Genomic DNA, 22,302 nt, shown 5'->3' on the forward strand with positions numbered 1-22,302 from the left:
ATAAGGCGGGTGCATCACTGACAACAGCATGTACATTTATATAAATATCCAGTGGATGGAACCACAAAACAGAGCATTTAAATAAAAGCGGCTCTATCGCCAGGAAGGATTCACCTGTATGGGGCAAAAGAACACGTATTTGAATACTGTGCTTTAACGAGCCTATCCTAGTGAGTGCTCGATGGATACAACTGAAAGCCAAACAATCAAATCCACGAATATCTTCGAGGATGAAAAAAAAATTTCACCGGGTGCTCAGAATGCAGAGATGCACCTGCTAACATGAACCTCATTACAATTTGCATAGTTAGGTAAAAAAGCTCCCTATTCAGGTAAGAGCTAAGGAACTACCGAATAACTAACTATGGAAGACTCATGCCAGGCCGCCGAAAACCAAAGCCTTGGTAGGCAGAGCGTAAGGTGGGCCCCAGGGTCCCCGTCTTCTGGTGGGTAAGCCTTACAGCCCTTCCCCAGGGTGAGCGGGACTTGCGCATGTGATGGACTTCACTCCCATAATTACGTTACATGGCAGAAGGGGTTCTGCAGGTATAATTAAAGTCCCTCCCTAATTGGCTGACTTAAAGGGCAGATTATCCTGTGTGGTGATAATCAGGTGAGCCCCTTTTAAAGAGGCAGAGAGGTTAAAATGAGAGTCTCCTGCTGGCTTCATTTTAATTTATCTTTCATTTTTGACGAATAGTTTTGCTGAATAGAGATTTTGGGTTTTTTTGTTTGTTTTTTTGCGGTACGCGGGTCTCTCGCTGTTGTGGCCTCTCCCGCTGCAGAGCACAGGCTCCGGACGCGCAGGCTCAGCGGCCATGGCTCACGGGCCCAGCCGCTCCGCGGCATGTGGGATCCTCCCGGACCGGGGCACGAACCCGCGTCCCCTGCATCGGCAGGCGGACCCTCAACCACCGCGCCACCAGGGAAGCCCTCTCTTTGGGTATTTATCATTCATTAATTCACTGAAAATACTTACTAAATGCCTACTTTGTTTTACAGGTCTTGTGCTAGGTGCTGAGCATGCAGGGTGAACAAAAGCGGAGAGGTGGAGGAGGCACGGGGAACGGCAGGGCCAGGCCTCGCCCTGAAGACACCCAGGGCCCAGGCTGGGCCCCGAGAGAATTAGCGGCAACCAGGTCAAGACTACGTCAGCAGCCTGTGTGCCTGAGGTTCAGTCCCAGGGGAACGGTCTAAACTGATGGGCCTCAACACTGCATTAAAGATCAGCCAAGAGTGGAAGGAGCCCCGACCAGACACAGAGCAACGTCCACGCTCCACTCTGTACCAGTGAAGTCAAGTGACTGCGGGGAGAGCACTGCCATCTAGGTTAGTTTTCATTGCAGCCAGGACTGAGAACTACTGACGTAAAGCTTTTCAGCTACCTCTGAGGGGCCGGGATTACTGTCCCGGAGGCCAGGTTCGACCTCAGCCTGAAGGTGGGGTGTTTGGCAGTCCTCACAATGGGGAAGGGGAAGACGTGCGGGCAGACACTGGAGGCAGTGTTTTGATGCCCCAGGCTAGATAACTCAAGGAAAAACATTCCTCTAGTGTCCTGATTAGAAAGGTTAGGACAATAAATCCGAGCTCAAATGTTTAATGTGCATGTCCAGAGAAAGTAGCCATAATGACCAAAGCTGGCTGTTCCCATACAGGCCCTAATCATGATAATAACGTGCATGTCTAAAACATCTTCCAGCCCCATGGGAAGGAACGCTTCAGTAACCTTCAATTACAAAAACACATACTCATATAGACACACGTACTCAACGTGTTATGACTAAAGATAGGAAGTTGTACTTGGGCTCTTGTATTTCTTGGTTGATCTGTGACTTTGAAAACTGTAACACAAATATCTTTCTGACGTTCCAATCAACCAAATCATGCCACCACCTCCCAAGTCCCAAAGAGGCTTAATGGTTAAATTAAAGGTTGCCAGTGAAATGCTCTTTCAATAAATATTGAAACATTTTACAAACAGATCATAAATCAAAAATATTATTTTACTATTTACTATTAGAACAGTAATTTTGAATGAGTGCTTTAATAAAATTCATCCTTGTTTCTTTGACCTTGGACAACTTAGTTTATTACTGTACAATGGCTGGAGAATTACACTGGCTGTGACCTTCCCAAAGAAACCCTGCAGGTGGTTCTTTGGTTCCCTTCCTTGGATTCCATTAGAGCAGGAGCTAGGTGTTCAGGGGCATTTGGAACCACAACAACCTCGCTAACTACCTCTTGGAATCATCCTTAACCCTGCCTCGACCCAAGTGGTCCACGTTACCAACTCTACCCCAAGGCCAAAGGACTATTTTGGCACGGATGGCGGTGGAAGGAGTATACTACGGGGAAAAAAGAAAAGGAAAAAAAAAAAAGCAAGGTTCATGATTACATACAAATAACCAAAATCAAGTACTTTTAGTCTGAAACCAGAACTAAGAAATCTGGTTTTTATCAGTAACTTTGAAAGGCTAGCTTGTTTATATATAAAGTAAAAGAACAATGGCCATGTGTGAAACTCAAGTGTAGAAGAACAGGACACTGACAGGAAGAGAATAATAGAAACAACGAAGAGAGTGATAACTTACACTTCCTGTGTGCTTATAACCTGTCAGGAATGGATCATGCTTTTAACATATACGAATTCATCTTCATAGTAGTCCTAAGGCAGAATACTACCTAAGAATAGAAATAACAGGGTCCCGTGCTCCCTCCACTGTGTTATATGCCTTTCAACGTGCCATTTCAGAAGAAAATAGCAAATATTTCTCTTCAGGTGATTGAAAAAAAAAAAAAAAAAGCAACAACACAACATCTTGGTATCAGGGTGTCTCCCATGATACAAGATTTCAGATTTTCATTTTGATCTTCAAAGGCTGCAACTAGACGGAGCTGGAGGGACAGGAGCAGAGCCTTGGTTTCCTAGAAAAGGAGCGATAGTGGTTTGCGTGTAGGCTTGTGGGTGGTTTACAAGTTCCCATAAATGCCTCTTCGTGACACGTGCCTAAGGACATACCTTTCTCACGTCTGAACTCTTTGGTTCTGTCGTCCAGGTTATAATTCTAGAAACAGCAAGCCTTGTCTCACTAGAGTTTATGAAATCTGTTGGGTCCATCTGCCTAGCGAGAGACTCGATGTACTTCAGGATTGCAACTTTGACCTGAAAGATCCAGCAATTATAAACAGTAGGTACACTTTATAAATCTTTGAACAGAACTCTTAACTGGTGCTCAGAGAAAAGAACACACTACTGAGGGGACACCACCTTTCTCCTGGATTTATGTTCCTACATGCAGGGGCCCTCCAGCAGTGAAAAAGCATGAGATGACTGACAGGGAAGCTTGGGAACAGAAGGGAGGCCTGCAGCCTAATCCCCTTCCCTCTGTGACTGCCGGGCCTGCAGAGAAGGCAGGCTCTGCTCCTCACAGACGCCGCAAGACACGTGCCGGGCAGGAGCCCCCGCTGGGGTGAGGGGTGGAGGCACCAGGGTGACCTCCAGCTCTGCCACCGACCACGGGGCAAGTACAACTCTGTGTGAGTTTTATTTTTCAGCCACTCTAGGCCAGGTCTTGCAAGGCAGCACTGAAGGTAATTCAATAATTACCTTCAATAATTCAATAATTCTGCTCTAACTTCCCCACCAAGGTCTCACTTGGTTTTGACATCAGGAGAAAAGGGTTATTATTTATTGGGCCTCTCCTAAAAACCTCAGCAAAATTAGTGATCAAAGAACAGACAATGTACCTGATGTCATTCAAAGGAGCACATCCTCCTTCAAATACCATTAGTTCATTCTTATAGGTATGATGTTTATAAAACATGCCAATTCATTTTTCATGTGTTACGACGTTAGTATTAAAAACATTCCAATAAGATACCTATTTTAACACATCAAAATTCTCTACATTAAATATTAATGTGAAACACTGTAATAATGCCCAAATGTTGATAGGGATGTAGAGCAACTGGAGTTCTCAGACACCGCTGGTAGGAATATAATCTGACATAACCATTTCGGCAGTTTAAAATAAAGTTAAGCATGTCCCTACCCAATAAACCAGCAACTTCTCTACTATGTACTGAACCAAGAGAAATGGAAACATGTTGCTTACAGCAGATTTACTCACAACAGCCAAATATGAGTCATGTATAAACAAGTATATTTTAAGCAAATTTGACTTCTAGAGGTTGAACTATAATGACAAATAGTTACCGACCTTGAGGTTAGGAGTTTGGGTTTGATCCACAATAAATCTCATCAAAATGTTAAATTGCTGATCAAATGGAAAGGAGTCCCTAGGTTTAAAAAAAAAAAAGTATTTTAAAAGAAAGACTTATTACAAAAAACAATGTAAAATCATATAATAAACAAAAATACACTATTATAGATTCCTCTAACATATGTAAAAAGCAAGCATGTTTATATTTTTTAAATATTACTTTTCATTTCATGTAAATACTAAAGTAATACACATTACATAGAAAACTTATTTCTTTTTTGTTTTGATTTTTGTTTGGCTGCACCGCATGGCGCACGGGATCTTAGCTCCCGGAACAGAGATGGAACCCGGGCCCAGTGCTTGAGAGCACCGAGTCCTAACCACCAGACCGCCAGGGAATTCCCTAGAAAATTTAGAAAAGGGGAAATCTTGTTAAAAGTCTTGAAACACATAAACTGAGCAATGAATGTCTGCTGGCCTTCTTGGGATCTGCTCGTCTTCTTTCCAGGTACCTTTCGGAATACTGCTCACATGAGAAACACTTCCATCGCCCAAATCTAACGTTTACATCCCGATGAGGCTGCTTGCAGCTGCCCTTGCTGAAGCTGCCTGCACAGCTCCTGGGGTCCTCGCTGGGTAACCGCCCGTAAGCTGGCTTTGTGCGGTCACCACAGAAGAGCGCCCGTGGGACACTCACCCAGAGACACCCCTCTCCAGCTACAGACACACACAGGAGCCTGGGACCCTAGGAGCCCCACTCCGGCTCCACTTCTCGCCTGTGACTCATCTCATTTCTCGTGGTCCTCTCACATTTTTGATCCAACTGAGTAACCCTGAGGGCTCTTGGCGAGCGAAAGTCAGCGCCCTCTCCCTTAAAAAGCCACAATTACTAGCATGAGTTTACAATTGCCTGAAGGAGCCCTTGTGCCTAACGCAGAGGTCCCTTCCATGCTAACAGGAAAGATAATGCAACGCAAAGATCTATTCCAATTGAGGCTGAGTGACTGCATCACTTTCTTTTAGACTCCCTCAGAGACGATTCTCAGTGTACGTAAGGATAGTAGAAAGAAAAGGGACGCAGGTTCAAATCTTTCAGATTACAGAACTGATTTGAAATTTAAATGAAATAATACAAGAAAAAGATAAAGTGTGTGGCACGTACTGTTACTAGTAGTACCACCATCATAATTACTAATAAAAAGTAAACCAGACCAACAGCACATCCTTTTCTCCCACATCTATTGGTATCCAGGAAGCTCTGAGGACCACCTCTGGAAGCAAAGCGCATCTTAGTATATATGATTTAAGTGACTCATACTGGCCACACATCAAAGAAACAAACCACACACAGAACACCTCTCCTTTCTTCTACAGCAAAGGGAGGATGGAGAATACATCTGAGCAATGGGTGTATTTAAGCTGGAGCTGCGCCCTGCTGTCGAGCGCAGCCAAAGGAAAGGAAACCGAGGCAGATTCACAATCAGTTCTATCACCTGAGGAACAGCTCTCAGCCACCACTGAGACGCCCTCGGTACTCACAATCCTAGATAAGCTGAAAGAGCTAAACATCCCAGCTGCCGAGAAAAAGGGACATATGCTTTGGGGACCTAGGCCAGGGAATTCCCCAGAAGAGGGTTCTTAAAGGAATGAGGCATCCAGGAAAACTAATAGGAGGGCACAATTATTTCCCTTAATCACCAAAGATCAGAAATATAATCGTAATATTTCCATCATCCCTAAAAATCTGAAATGGATCTTCTGTCATTCATAAATTCACCTAAATTAAGGAAGCAATCTACAGGCTAAAGTCTGGCTTACAAATGTTTTCCTTGGCTTTCACAGTGTCATTTTAAAAAAATATATCTTGGAATATCTTGCCTTAATCCATATTTCTGACCTTTCTTGAAAAGCCTGGACCACTGGGCCCACATCCCCTGTGACCACAACTCACCGCAGCTCCCCAGCCTCTCGCGTAACAGCCCTGCTGTTTACATCGCTCGTGTATCATCAGCTGCATCAGCTCAGCCTCTCTAGTCAACCTCTGGCCAAACTGTGAGGAATCCACTGGTGTAGAGGACTGTCCCCCAACTGCACTACACTTAGTCACCCACAGGAGGGATGGTGCCTGAAAGCCTTACTGCAAATACAGTACATTACAGTGAGTCCACTGAAAATCTAAAGGGAAATCTACTTGGATAATAAAATTCTATAGCAGCACAAATTACACAGATTTCCAGGGTCGGGGACCAAAAGAAAAGCTGGCATCACAGTGTAGAGGAACAAATGTAGGCTTGGCAGCCAGAGACATCTAACAGATGCAAGCGCGGGGGACAATGACGGGGCAGTGTGATGCCCTCCACACTCTCCCGCAGGCCACACAACAGAGTGACAGCCGGCTCTCCTGGATGCTGGCTCCCGGTCTGCCACGTGCAGGAAGTGGGGCTCCGGGTGTGTCAAGGTGCTCTCTGTTTCCTAATTCTATAATGAAATGAGAAAGGTCCTTCCATTTTGACAATTCTATGATACCTACTCATATCCCAGTTTGCAGTAACGGGTCATATAAAAGTTACTATGCTGATGATGATTTTCTGAGTGACCTGGAGACATCTGTTTATTCTTTTAAAAATTCAGCAGTCTGACACATTCCCCTCCGTCATCCACCAAATCACAACCAAGACATTACTGCGAACCATCTTCTGAGATCCTTCAATTTCTATCACTCGTGTGTCGAGGATTTACTATTGCACAGGCAAAGGTCAGAAGTTTGTTTCCAAACAATAATGGCACAGAGTCAGCTTTTTTACACTTTTTCTGAGTCTCAGTAGCTTTTCTTTTCTCATAAAGGCCAGATGGGCTACAAATATTGTAAGTGTGTTATCATCTCTAGCCAATGAACTGTTAATAGAAACTATTCCTGGATGAACAGGAACCCTATACCACACATGAACAGAAATATTCCTCGTGTGCCTTACAAGAGGCTGAAGTCGTAAAAATACTAAGGTCTTCAGAAGGATGCTCATAAATATTCTAAAGTGTTTTTTAAAGAGAAGAGAACCAATTTTCAATGTTTTTTTTCCTTTGTTTTACATTTGTCTTAGGCATTCACAAAAATAATGTCAACTCGAGGAAGATATGGGCATTTCATCTCATGGATTGTTGGAATATTTCAACATATATGTTAATAAGAGAATGTGGGAATTAAGTAAGAAAGTAGATATTCAACTGGGTGACAAAAGCCACAGGTAACAAAATGACAAGAAACCACCTACAAAGACTCTCTTAGTATCAAAATGGTCTAGTGCCCCCGCCCCACCAGTAGACATTTTCCCAAAGAGGACATACAAATGGCCAACAAGTACATGAAAAGGTGCTCAACATCACTAATTACTAGAGAAATGCAAATAAAAACTACAATGAGGTATCACCTCACACCTGTTAGAATGGCCATCATCAAAAAGACAAGAGACAACAAATGCTGGTGGGAATGAAAATTGGTGCAGCCGCTATGGAAAACGGTATGGAGGTTCCACAAAAAAATTAGAACTAGCGAATTCCCTGGTGGCCTATCGGTTAGGACGCAGCACTTTCACTGCTGTGGCCCACGTTCAACCCCTGGTCAGGGAACTGAGATCCCGCAAGCCACGTGGCGCAGCCAAAAAAAAGAAAAAAAAAAGAAAAAAAAAAATAGAACGACCATATGAGCCAGCAACCCCACTGCTAGGTATATATCCAAAGGAAATGAAATCAGTATCTCAAAGAGATATCCGACCCCATGTTCACTGCAGCAAGTGAACCCCATATTCACAACAGCCAAGACATGGAAACAACCTAAGTGTGTTGATGGATGAACGGATAAAGAAAATGTGGTGTACATATAAATGGAATAGTATTCAGTCATAAAAGAGAAGGAAATCATGCCACTTGTGACAACATGGATGAAACTTGAGGGCATCGTGCTAAGTGAAACAAGCCAGATAGAGAAAGACAAATACTACATATCACTTATATGTGGAATCTTAAAAAAAAAAAAAGTCAAACCCATGGAAACAAAGAGTAGAATGGTGGCTGCCAGAGCCTAGTGGGGTGAGGGAAATGGGGAGATGTTGGTCAAAGGGTACAAACTTCCCGTTACAGTTACAACACTTGCTAAGAGAACATATCTTGACTGCTTTTACCACATAAGCAACAAAAAATGGTAATTATGTGAGGTGAAGGATGTGTTAACTGACACTGCAGTAATCATTTAGCAATATACACATGTATCAAATGCTCACATTATACACTTAAAACTTACACAATGTTGCATGTCAGTTTTACCTCAAAAGGTGGGAAAAAACGATCTTGCCCCCAAACACTTGCCTTGTGACATCGAGAGCCTTCTGAACTTTCGCTTGCACAGATCCAAGCAAATCTGCTCCCATTTTCTTAAGCAGTTGTGTGAGAAGAACAAAAAGCCAGTCTTGCAAGTCATCCTTATGAATTATTATAAAATCCACAAGAGTCTCCAAAAACATACTGAAAACCTAGACACAAATGGAAACCAAGTATTTCACATATTTAATTCATGATTTCCTCCCAAGTCTCCAAAATGATAATGCCCATCTTGGCTTTGTCCAGAATCATAACTGGGGTTGACACTGTCCACAACTGGACATGGCATAGGAGGCAGACGCAGTAACAAGAACAGATAAAGGAAAAGGGGTCGGAACTTACTCTCTGGTGTGAATTCCACCGCAAACCAGGCCATGCAACGAAACAGATTCCATGTTAGTCCACAGTGAAGTCATACAAGTTTCATGCAGTTTCTTAAAAGGCCTGAAAAGGCTACACACTGACGAAATAACTCTCCCCTCCCTCTACATGCCTTTAAAATTCAGTACAGAGAGAAATTAACTTTGCTGAAAATATGAGTCTAATCCTGGAGGTCTTTCCTTCCTTTCCTTTCCTTTTTCCTTTCCTTCCTTCCTTCCTTCCTTCCTCCCTCTCCCCCTCTCTCTCTCTTTCCTTTCTCTCTCCCTCTTTTTCTTTAAAAAACCTTTTAACCATCATAATTCTATACTATTATTGCTCATCACCTAGCATTCAACAAAAACTATTACAGGATGAGGGGAAAAAAAACTTGCATATGTATTGCTTTTCATTTCAGTCATCTATTTTGATGTATGCCCGGTCAGATATTATAAAGTATTATCTTTATGAAAAGATATTACAAGAGCCATACCAATCTTTATAAAAGATTATGGCTTGGGATGAAAGACACCGACAGTTGACATAATCCTCACGCTGCTGTGTGATCACCACTGCTCCCTACGGTGAGACAGAGCTCACGGTGGATCACCCCTGAACCAGTCTCAGAGAGGTTAGCGGTGGCACTGCGCACCCTACTTGGTAAATGCGTCCTGCTCTCCTGGGACAACCCGGCTATCGCAGACCTACTCAGTTCTAGCTCAGCAACATTAACCACCAGGGGTCTCCCGTGAGACAGCTCAGAAAGAAGTCAATGAGCCCCAGCTGTGGGATTCCTGGCTTAGCACAAAGGCAGCTAGCAAATATTTACTAAACTGAGACCTGCAAACTCACTGTACAAGAGCCTTCTGATGGAAACAAATTTCCTTCTTTATCCTCACATTCTGGTTCTGAATCAGCAATCTAGAGGTGACAGGTAATAGAAATTTCATCAATGTCCAAATCCATCTAATATCCCTGATGCTATACGTCTTACAAACCTTATGCTTATGCTTTAAATCTTACTGCTTTTAATACTATCTTAGAGAAAATCTTGATAATTATATCTTTGGATATCTACCTGGTCCTTAAACTTAACGTTTGTGAATGTCAACCTTGCTGTGAGGGTCATAACAGGAATTTTAAGACATGCTTTAAGACCAATATTGAGGAGAACTGTTGCCCCCGCCCCAAAAAGGAGCACCCCTGCATTCATTCTCCTATGCTCCCGTGAGCATTTCAAGAGGCAGGGAGGGGTCCTGTGTTGTTTTCTGTATCCCTAGCCCAGAGTGGGTGCTCAGTGAATGCTGAATGACTGCACGGATGGATGGATGATTGACACTTCACGGACAATTCCTGTGAGGACGAAAGTGTAGGAAAAGAAGGGGGATCACAGTAACTGGCTAGACTTTCTGGCCACCACAGATTTCTTTCTCCCAGGAGGATTTATTTAGAAGAGGCCATTTTTACTAGGAAAATGATAGTGTAAGACAGTTAAGTCTTGCACATCAAGCATTTAAGATTTGCTGGTGCTGATTTCTGGTTCCCTCAATTTCTACTTTAGTTTCTGTCCTTTACCCTTTAACTTTCCCGATATCTTCATTCCTCTGTTTTTTCTTTCTCTAAAACCATCGAACAGCAACAGCCTGCAAAGCCTTCCTCCCAAAAAATGGTATTTATTTACAATCTAAACTCCAAGTGAACTTTTGTCAAGGGTCCCGCTCTCAGCTCCACTCCTAGAAAGGGCCTGTCCCTCACTCCTGGGTGCTCTCCCCTCAGCAGGGAGTCCTTGTCAAAAGGCAGTCCTCCTCCGGTCCCCAGGAGGTGTAGGCACCAGCTAAGTGACCACCACCCAGCAAATTCTTAGAGGCGGCAATTCTATTGGTGTCTGGAGAAATACTTAATGTGGTTCTTCAGTAAATCCATTTTATAAATGCTTCCATTTGTCTATCTTGTCCCATATAGACAAATTCTACATGGGTACCCCAGAAAAAAAAAAAATTACATAACTTGATTATTTTCTTCACTACTGTAACTTTTTTCAGGAAGGCATTATATTATAACACACTGTTACATCCTAGCACCCAGCCCACCGTTTGGCTAAGTATGCAAAAATATTTGCTGAATAAGTAAAAGACTACATCTCATTCTCTCCACGGTAACCCTTACTTGAAACACACTTTATTTAACTTGATGTCGTATGGACATTGGAAGTTTCTAAGAATTCTGTTTTCAGAAGCCATAACAAACTATTGCTGAAATTGGGGTTCAGTCTGTAAGGTCTACACTGTGCTGCGGGTCTGGTATCCCACTCTGAAGTCGTGTATTATGCGGCCCACACAGACATGCAGAGAGGAACACAAGTGGGCAGGTTCCCCAGACCTTACCTTGCTGTGAGGGTCAGCAAACATTCGGGTGAAAATCTCACACAATCTTTTCAACTCCACCCGACTAGAGGAAACAAAACAGAAATAAATAAATTTAATATTTAATAAGCCCGTACTGAAATTAGTTACAGCTTCTCAAAATCCTTTTATTTCGTTCCACTACATAAATTTTATATAATTTTTATATAACAAAGTCCTTTCTTCACAAATCAATTATCTAAATTTTAATTTATGATGGAACTGCACAGGAATAAAAAAATCACGATCATCTTCCTCTCATTCTAAAATGAAACTGACTCTCAGAGCGTGATCACCTGAGTTCACACATGTGGGCGTGGCAAAGCCATGAGCCACATCCCGCTCACCTCGTTGCAGGTGTGTTTCCACCACCACAAATGAAAGGCAACGGGATCAACTAGGAAAAGCATGTGCTTCGGGGTCAGACAGACCTGGATTTTAATCTCAGTTCTGCTAGAGCCAAAGTACTCTGATATCTTTGTATCCATTTCAGTGAACTGCTAAAAGGATTAAAGAACACACCCTACCTGCAACCGTGCCTGAGACAAAGCAAACACGCATTTCACGTCGGTGCCCCCGTGACTTTTCTTACCCTGAACTGTACTACTGAATCCCATTTCTGCTTCGAGGTTTCATTAGAAAGACTCACCTTCTTCCCCAAATCATCCCTCTCAGGTTGGGTGATCCTTTAACATTGCTAACAATGAAATCTAGATCAGACCAACGCTAATCAACAGATTTCGAGAGATTATTCAATGGATACTCGGTGAACACTAAGAATCAAGAAACTGGGGCCACGAGAATTGAGCAGATTCTTGACGAATGATGACAGCAAATCCTTTTTTCTGTTTTTTGACAGGTCACTAGAGCACCAGAGAGGACCTGCACTTCAGAGCGCATGTGGTGAAACTTCTCCTGACGCATGCACAGAAGAGAACAAGGGGGGCCAGGGGGTGGGGAGGGAAGGCGGCAGGAAGGAATAAGGCAGGGGCCAGACTGACTGGACAGCTGCGCTTGAAGCCCAGTGATTCATCAGTCAATGCTCCCGTGGCTTTGCGGAGCCATCCATGACCACAGACATTTATCCAGTCTCACCACACAGCTTTAAAAAAAGTTACCCGAAGAATATAATATAGTGTAGTTCAAACATCTCTGTAATTTTGAGATCCATCTTATAAGTAATGACCTATTAGTGCTGTCATGGTTTAATAAGCAGCATTTCTTCTCAGATATAAAATAATGGTGTGTCAGTGGTGCCTTAGATTTGAGGAAATATGGTCTAAACACGTATTTTTGGTATATGTAATACACGCTCATTTTAGAAAATTTATGAAATATAGAAACAAAGAAAAAAGCAAAACTAATCAATTCTAAAGCTGAAGAGTGCTTCAGAGTACCCGATTGAGCACCTCTCTACTCTGCATGTTTATAAACTATACCTACGCCTGTGGATCAAAACACTCTAGACTGAGGCTGGTATCATTTTACCCGCGACTCTAAAGTGTAATAAACCGTCCCAACCTGCAGACCTGTTTTACTTTTGACCTAAATTGCAAACTGTACCGAGATTTCTCAAATAACACCTAATAGACAAGTGTAAGCCATAGGGGACCAAATGCTTTCTAAACCTAATCAGTTACAAAGTGTTTGCTGGATATTTCAAATTCTCCGGAAGGCAAGGACCACGACTTAGCCCTCCCAGCACCTTTAGTGCCTGCCCCAGCGGCTGGAATTCCGTTAAGAACTCCCGAGATGACGGGAGCCCGGGTAAGGCCCGGGAGGGCAACACGGGACTCAGCCTGAGCTCACAAGCCTGGCCTCCTGCCCTCACCTCAGTGTTCTCTGGCTCTTCAGCAGGTTCTGCAGGCCCAGGAGCCCCTCCTTCCGCTCGGACCAGTTGGAGCTGGCGCAGTGGTTGAGTACCTCGGCCACATCCTCGGTCTGGCGCAGGTAGTGGGGGATGCCCCCGTTCCGGGAGCTATACGAGCGCTCGGAGCACACGCTGGACGCGTCGCTGTTGGCGTCGTCGTCGGAATACATCCCGTACGGCTCATACCTCCTCCTCACGGGCTTCTTCTGCCAGATCCAAGGACGGGTCGGGGGAGACACGGACAGGTGGCGTGAGTCTCACCAAACAAAACCGACGACAGAGAGCTAAACGTAGACACACACAGGCACATGCACCGCCCTTTCCCTGCGCTTACAGATGAGGGGAGTAAAAACAGAAAAGCAGACGTAGGGTGAGTAACAAGCAGAGCAGCCCACAGCACAGAGGAAAGAGCACGATCTCTAGCGCGGTGCATGGCCTTCTCAGTAAGACAGACTGGCTGTGTGACTTCAGAAAGCCTCCTCATCTGTCTGCTTCAGTTTCCCCATCTTTGAGATGACAACGATTATCCTTCTCCCAGGCTTGTTGTCAGGATTAAGTGGAATTATATGTTAAACAGCCCGGCTCGGCACCTGACGCACTGTTAAGTGTGAGCGCCCACCAGCCCCTTCCCAGTCAAAAGCAATCTATCTTGAGCATGGTCTGTGAGTAAATTTGTTTGAATAGTCATGCTTCCTTAAGAACGTCTGACACTGCAATGTCAGTGGCAGAGTGTCCTACATAAAAGGATTCCTAAATGATCTAAACCATTTTTATTAAGGACTTAAAGTTTTACCACACTAATAGGCCTTCTGTAGACTAGAATACCCATGTCATTCATTTCTCTTACCTCTGAATATAAAACTGTAAGTTAAATCCCTATATAATGTAGCAACAGCTACATAAAATAGATAAAACTTATAAAATACGGTTTGTCCAAGAGAAAAACAAATAGCTACTGGCTTAAACTGTACTGATGTAATTTTCTAGGAATGTGACTTGTACGCCGGGACAGCTCTGCCTTCCACCTACTGTCCCAGCATAATTATTAACAGCACCCTCTCTCACTCTCAAAAGTATCCTTGGTAGGATGATCATTATATGGTCATCTCACTTACCCATCAACTAGGTTCCTAAGATAAGCAAAATGTTGAATGTATCCATTCATGAATCAATAACGACGTAAGAGGAGACACAAACTAGGTTAATAACTAAAATGAAACGCTAGTAGGAAAAGGGGCAGAGCTTGATATCGAAAACACTGAGGCAAATGTGAGAGATGACCAGTTCCATCACTAGCAACAGCATCACTAGTTTCCACAAAATCGCAATTCAGAACAGAATTTCTACACTATGCTACTTTTTTTGTTGTTTTTACCAGCTCCTAAAGGAAATATACTCAACAGAAAAAAAAGAAAAAAAAAACATAAAACAAAAGTTAAAGCACTGGTACCTTGCTCCTGGAGTCTCCTAACAGCTGTAGGCAGGAAAATATTGAAGGATGGGGAAAAAGCATAGAGAATTATGTCAGAAGCATATGTGGGGATCGTTCTTGCAACAAAAGTGTACAGCAGAACATATCTTAGCAAACCAAAAATACAGGTTAGCAAGCGATTCGTGTCAAGCGAATAACAAAGAATGCTTTCACAATGGCATTTCCTAACCCTCCTACACCTCTTATGAGAACTTCCGGTATCTGCTGGAATTCTTTGCTGAAACTCTCCACATAGCACTGAGGTATATCCCTAATGTCGCTATTATTAACTCTGTCGCCTGCTCCTAGGACAGATGCTGCCCCGGGACTTCTTTTCTGCGAGCAAGGACTGTGTACCATCCCGGCGCTATCTCTTCTGGAGCAGGTCACTTGGAAAGACCAAGCAGTTTGGACAAAACGTAGTAGTGAGAGCAGCGGGGGTGTACGGGGAGCCGGAGGTCAGAGAAGAGCCCAAGTTAGGTGAAGGCAAAGCCCAGACTCTCCAGTCCTGCTCTGCCCCCTGGCACTCTGGGCACTGTACCCCTCCCCCCCCCCCCACCGAAGTGCTGTCTCACCGAGCAAGGGCTTTGCACATCCATCACTTCTTACCCCTCTGGCCCCCACTTCTTCAAGTCCCGAAATAAGTAAGAAACAGATTCCAAATGCTGCAACTTGGAAGGAAGAATCGCTTCACAGAATTGTGCGCCACCTCGTGACTCTTAAGTTAAAGTCCTGCTTAAAGCAATTATCCTGAACTGCAGTTATCTGCCAGAAAAAGCCCTCCTGCACACAAGACTGATGAACAGAGCTGGCCGGGCAGCCCTCACCATGAAACCATGAGGAGAGCGGAAAACTGCCTGCTCACAGATGCTTGCCAGAGAAATCTGGCTGAGCAGGAATAAATGAGCGAGGGCCAGGAGGGATGAGAGTTGGAATCACTGTGGCCACACGCTATAAAGTTTTGACTGGATGAAACACGGCTGGATTTAAAACCTCAGGGTCTGGTCCTATAGCCACACACTAGAAAGTTTTGATCGGATGAAACACGGCTGGATTTAAAACCTCAGGGGTCTGATCACTGTGGCCACACGCTATAAAGTTTTGATCAGATGAAACAGGGCTTGATTTAAAACCTCAGGGTCTGAAAGCGGGGTTATTACCTTTGTTCATTAGAAGAGAACAAGTCTTAAAACAGTACAAGCAAGACCAGAGATCGAGAAGTTCTAAAGAATGTCTATTTTAAATGCTGAGCACATAAACCAGAAAGTACAAGAGGCTGTGTTACTACCAGCTGCAATGCATCTTTAAAAGGCCATTTGACCACAAGCCGATTCTACTTAGGAATTCTTTGCTATAACCACAAGTTTAAGGACTTCTAATCACTTTACGTTGCTTTTTTAGATATTACATTGTAACAGTGCAAAAACATACTTCACTAGTGCTTCACATCCTCAGAGTTGACCTCAAAATCTGGGAAAGTTTCCGTAAATAATGACTTAAGGACTCATTTAAACAAACAAACATAAAATCATATGGAACAACTAGTGAGGGAAATGGAATAAACGCAAGATTTTCAAACCACAAACGCTATGACCTACTGTTATACAATGATATGCTTAGGCTATGCCATCAAAGCCTGTAAAGCAACAGAAGCAATAGAAGGGAATAAAGGAAATGCTGAAAAAAAAAAAGATAAAAAAGGAAAAGAAGAAGCCCAATGACATCAGAGAAGCCTGATGTCATCACAACTTCACTGATACTGCGGAGCACAGAAGACATACTTGATGCTACTGTGTCTTGTAAGGCCAGTTTTCACTTACGTACAGAGTTCACAGTTTAAGAAGAAAAGCATAATAATATAAATTTACACAGTTTAAAGAGTGTCATGATTTAGTGACCTGGTTTGGAGACTACTTCCTGTTAAGACAGAAAAACGCAGGTGAGTAATTCAAAGAGACTCCACACACGTCGTGCCTCTTACCAAAGCATCAGCAACAGCAGCTTCCAGATCTGCACTGGTGCTCAGAACCCGCATGGCATTCACAGAGCCAGGTATTCTTCCTGCCTGGCCGAGCCCAAACCGGTCTAGTTAAAAAACAAAAGCAAAAGATGTGTCACTTTAATTCACGTGTTTTCACTTCTTTGCGACGGCTCCTGCCTCGTCCCACTTACTGGACAGAGGACGGAAGCATCTCTAGTCAATTTTCACTGCACCTGACTTGTAGTTTCAACTACACCTGACCTGCTTATTATCAGTGGCAGAGGTTCACCCTGTTCACATTTAATACGATCGTGCCAAAAACATCCTGACAACTGAAACGGTTCTTTAATGACAGTCTATTTTTGAAAAGTGTTGAGACATGGGGGGGACCTTATTATAGAAGGTGGCTGGGCCATGAGGGTAGTCTTTTCATGTATACAGCATTCTCTCTAAAGGCTAGCGGCCCTGACATTTGGTCAAACTGATTAGAAAGCTTCATGGTTTGATCAATGAATTCTAACGCAATGTGTAATAAAAAGTTAAAATTTGAAACAAATGTATTAAATTGATCTCTGTGCAAATTTTCATTAGTGTCTCTACTGTTCAACTGTTATTAAGCTCAATTAATGTTAGGTATTTGTTCATCATGATGCCTGTGTCACCAAAGGCTATTTAAAAATCAGTTTATTAAAATTCTTTAAACTTCACCACAAAAAGCTAGTATCTTTGCTGCAAAACATTAATCATTCAGATAATATAAATTTCTCCTGAGTCCCTCAAAGGATTTTTAAATGATAATCCTTATACGTGTCAACCGAATGGACAGAATGCAAAACAATTTCCAACTTCAGCAGTTCAAACAACTATTCTAAGCCTGTTAACAAGCATGGACAATAAAGACTAACTTTTTAATTTTTTTTTGGCCACACAGCTTGCGGGATCTTAGTTCCCCAACCAGGGATTGAACCCTGGCCCATGGCAGTGAAAGCGCTGAGTCCAAAGAGACTAACTTTTAAAAGTCCCATTACGTAAGCTGACCAGCCTTCCTTAAGAAGTGCTGAGATTGCTTGGGACTCACTGCCCTTGTGAGGCCTTGCTGCTCACAGCTGTGGCAGCTCAAGACAAAGCAGTCCGGTAAAAGGCTCTTATAATGTATAATAAACCTCTGGAAGAAAAATGTTAAGATTAAAAATGCTTTCTCTTTGTTAACAAATAAGACACTGTTTGGACAAGGAAAGTCTCTGCATGTGCCATATGCTAGTAATGAAGCATTTAGAAAAAAAAAAGAAATAAAAGAAAGCTAATGTCGGTTTTACATAATTGATCTTTCCTATAAAATGATATATTTAAAATTTTGGGTAGGTAACAAGACATCCTCTACAAACTGGTGAGCTCTAAAAGGGAAGTGTTATTTAACTTTTTTGAATTGTCAGCTTCGAAACGTTATACCTTCCACTGCCACAGAAAGGGGGAAAAGATTTAAACACTGCTATCAAAAGCTATATAGTTATGAATTTTTAGAGGGAAACAAAAATTGTATGTTATACTATCCCCTTTTTTAATGCACTTGTTGCTCGTACTGAATTTCACCATTACGTGTATGTTTAAAAGGTGATTTAATGTGCCAAATAAACTAAAAACAGACCACAAAACAATTCTCTCTCTCTCTAGAATATAAATCATCACCTGAAATAACATTATAAATTTGAGATTTATTATGCACATAGTTTTATAAATGATCTTTGTTCAAGTCTCTTTTTTTTTTCCATTAAAAAAGGGTAGATAGTAAGGGATTTATGAGTAACAGAATGAAAGTAATTCAGTTATAAGCCATTTAAAAATTACCCAGCATAAACGTAAATAAAACAGAATCTTAAAAAAAAAAAAAAAAAGTAGGTCTCATGCCAGCAATTCTTGCTCCAGGGATAATACTGATTTTTCAGACACAAAATTAAAACTGTAAGAACAAAGCAATTATTCTGTGCTTCCCAGATGCATACAGCTTTGCCATACACAGTGACTGCAGATCATTTGATATACATCGTAGATAACTGAATTTCAAATCTTAAGGGGAAATGTTTGTCTGGACCTAAGAAAATTTATAAGCCTTTTGTTTTCGCCAGACCAAAATCTGCTCTACGTTCTCTCTGGTACTGTCCAGTTTCCACGAGATGGATACATATGACTGTGCCCTCAGTCTGGCCCATAATCTTCAGGGGAATATCCTAATCAGAGAATACATAATAAAATGCATAGGTGGCTTCATTTAGAGGAAAAACAGAGACACTAACTCAGTAAATTGGTCACAGTTGTCACCATCAACAGTCTGATTTAACAGATTATGCCTTGTACTCAGTTGATAAAACTACAGTCATTAGGGATTATTAGCGTATCAAAATGATGCCAGTTAAATCCGGCAAACTGATGCATTATTGTATGCTCACTTTCTGCCCCAGAGGCTAACCAGGGCATTTGGGGTACTGTTACAATGAGGCTGAGATGGAGTGTTTCGGCTCTGCAGGCTGCAAAGGCTACCTTTGGCCTGACTTGATTATCCTAATCGTGATTTGTTTTTCCATAAATGCTTTAGGACAATCCATTTCCTTCAATACATATGAAATGAGGTTTGCTATAATCTGGGACATCTGGTCACTAAATAGTACCTCCAAGTAATTAGAACCGGATGGTAGTAACTAGCATTAACAGACACTTTATTGGGAGTTAAGACTGAGAGACGGAAGCCTCTGCTGGATGAGGTCCATACCCCACTTCCTCCGAGGGACCCTTCAGGACACCTATCTGGGGCTGCTGTTTTCCTGGGGGAGGGAGTGAAAGGAGGGCAGAAGTGCTTCCCTATCCTTTTGTTTTGTTTTGTTTTAACATAAATACGAACACTGGAAAAATGATGTCGTCAAACTGGCTACAAAGCATCTACGGCCTATTAACAGGACCATAAACATTCAACAACTTAAAAAAAAAAACAGAAGCACATCGTGGGGGGAAAGAAAATATGAGGTGCATACATGCCAAGTGCTAGCGGACACTGATGGGAACCAGATGTGACAATGAGCGTGTGACAATGAGCGTGGACAGGCATGGCATGCATGAGCGCGTGTTCACCTGACTGCCCAACAGAGTCAGCCGTGGCAAGAGCACTAGTGGACCTGGAATGACGTCGAGAGGCTGCAGGTAAAAGGAACGGCAACACCCACAGGGTTAACACACGAGAACCTGAGACAGCAGCGGCCACAGACCGGAGGGAACGCGGGGCTGCTCCCGACGCGGCCGTGTTTCCTCACAGAAAGAGATGATGTTGGGTACGAATGGACAGCGAGGGCCAACAACCCCCGGGCTGCATGCGGGGCGCTGGCGCAGGAGGAGGGCTGCCTGTGCACCCAGCGGCCCCCGCCCCCGGGTGCACGCTGCCCCCGGGTGCACGCTGCCCCCGGGTGCACGCTGCCCCCGGGTGCACGCTGCCCCCGGGTGCACGCTGCCCCCGGGAGCCACCGTCGCCACCACAGACTGGGCACGGGAAGGACGCCAGGGGCGCGCCGAGGGGGCGGAGCAGCAGGATGGGTCACGCCTCCCGTCAGGATGCGATGCACACGCGACCATGCACCAGAAACAGAAGCGAAGAAGTTCACACAACGTTCTCTCAACAGACACAGAATGAAGTCACAAAAAGGGGGCTTTCATATACAGGATGGATACACAACAAGGTCCCACTGTGGAGCACAGGGAACTCCATTCAATATACTGTGACAAACCACCATGGAAAAGAACATGAAAAAGAACGTTCGTATGTATAACTGAATCACTTTGCTGTACAGCAGAAATTAACACAATGTTGTACATCAACTATACTTCAATAAAAAAGAAATAAAAGACTTCATGCTTCACAGGTAAAATATAAATCAATTTAAAAAAAGAGAAAGGGGCTCAACAACTGTATTCCATTTTCCCTAGTCAACATGTGTGCTGTTCTGCTGCAGAAATATCCCAATGATTAATGAACTCACTGTTTTAACTGTTGGAAAGTTGGCTGTAATAAGTTTAACAGCCTTCCTTGGAGAGGCATTTGCAGGCCTCTGGTTATGAGCACCAGCTCCGTGACATATGGGGGGCAAGTCCTGGTCAGATCACAACTAGCTGTGTGGGCCCTGGGCAAAGTACTAAACCTCTCTGTGTCTCAGTTCCTCATCTGTGAAATGGGGCCAACAAGGGTACCCTCCTCTTGGGAGTTAAGAGAATTAGGAGAGACTATACATCAAACACTTGAAACGCTACCAGGCACAGAATAAACCGTGGTGGTTAACAGCAGCAGTGCTGGTTAATAAATGTTATTTTGCTAGCAAGTACTCATAATATTATATCGCATCAATTCATCAGTCTGAGAAAACATACACCAAACTCCATCCTCGTGTGGAGAGAATAACTTTTAGAAACAATTATGAAATACAGGCTTGGGTCCAAACCTGAATTTATTGACCCGAGTGCCACATAATATGTGGCTTTTTCTTTACCTCAAAAGAAGAAAAAAGAAAAAAAAAGAAAAAAAAACCACGCTTCTATCATTACTTGGAAAGAACACGGTGACTGTAGCACAGAGAGTTCATAGGTTTCACAGAGTGACACTAAGCAGTGCCAGAGTCCAGAATCCTCCCACGTTTACATGCTTAGTCATGAAATGGCAAAACCCCCAACTCTTCAACACAATTTTATTTACTTAAGCTCGTGTCACCTTGTGAAATGTGCATATCTGCGGGATAAGGGGTACTGAACAGCAAAGGTTACCTGGTCAGTAAGGACAAATTTTTACCAGCATGCAAAAGAAAAAGAAAATCCCTAATTCCTCGAGATACACACTAATAAGTCGGCAAGCTCTAAAACAGGTATTACAAAACAATCACTTTCCCTAAATAAGGAAACTGGCAAAACATTTTGTAAGACTGAAGCCAACTATTCATTCCTTGTACAAGCACAATGGTATTGTATCCTGACAGTTTAAACTGAAAACCATGTTTAAGCAACACCTGATCTGAAGGTTCCTTATAAAGTCGTCCTTTGGTTCTGTTTCAACAGAATATTCTACAGCAAATCTGTCACGTAACAAGTTCTCTGTCACGTTCTCAAGTGAACGTCCCACAATGGAATCCAAGGTGGACCCGCTTACATCAAAACCTCATTGACAGCAGAGTCCTAGAGCCTTAATCTCACCCAAAAGCTGTCACTGTCACTATGTATTCATACCATTAAAATGGTCCAAAATAACTTTTTAAGAAAAATGCAAGCTCAAACCCAATATGTAGTCACTGAAACAATTACTTCTGTCCTCTTCTTTTAAAAAGTGAAGGTTGGCTACATAAGTTGATTCAAAGGGGCACTAATACAAAATCTCACTGACTTATAAAGGGGGTAGGAAATGAACATTAAAGTGAATGAGAATAAGAAGGAAACATCACACTCTCCGAAGGGCGTAGGAGGCTCCCCAGGGGGCACAGCAACCTTTGGGACTTATCCATGAATTCCCAGGTGCCATTGCCACACCTGGAAATCCCGACTCAGAAACGTGGCCAAGCACTTTCTCTGTACCTGAGCCTGGAGAGGCCTCAGAAAGCAGTTAGTAC

General features: G+C 43.0%; 1 protein-coding gene across 20 annotated transcripts in view; it reads right to left on the minus strand.

The window, feature by feature from the left end:
* Positions 1 to 22,302, minus strand: part of CLASP1 (cytoplasmic linker associated protein 1) — a 268,556-nt gene that overhangs the window by 52,733 nt on the left and 193,521 nt on the right. For 8 of the 20 annotated variants that reach the window (XM_067742194.1, XM_067742192.1, XM_067742190.1 and 5 more), the window contains 7 exons: positions 16,676 to 16,779; positions 14,674 to 14,697; positions 13,185 to 13,429; positions 11,336 to 11,399; positions 8,583 to 8,746; positions 4,221 to 4,299; positions 3,020 to 3,163 (listed from right to left, as the gene is read on the minus strand). In XM_067742194.1, the coding sequence (XP_067598295.1) occupies positions 3,020 to 3,163; positions 4,221 to 4,299; positions 8,583 to 8,746; positions 11,336 to 11,399; positions 13,185 to 13,429; positions 14,674 to 14,697; positions 16,676 to 16,779 (824 nt within the window). Of the gene's footprint in view, positions 1 to 3,019; positions 3,164 to 4,220; positions 4,300 to 8,582; positions 8,747 to 11,335; positions 11,400 to 13,184; positions 13,430 to 14,673; positions 14,698 to 16,675; positions 16,780 to 19,795; positions 19,859 to 22,302 lie in introns of all 20 variants that reach the window. The other 12 variants (XM_067742183.1, XM_067742188.1, XM_067742185.1 and 9 more) reach the window with 3 other exon arrangements.

Source organism: Pseudorca crassidens, chromosome 6 (genome assembly GCF_039906515.1).
Source record: "Pseudorca crassidens isolate mPseCra1 chromosome 6, mPseCra1.hap1, whole genome shotgun sequence".
NCBI lineage: Eukaryota > Metazoa > Chordata > Mammalia > Artiodactyla > Delphinidae > Pseudorca > Pseudorca crassidens.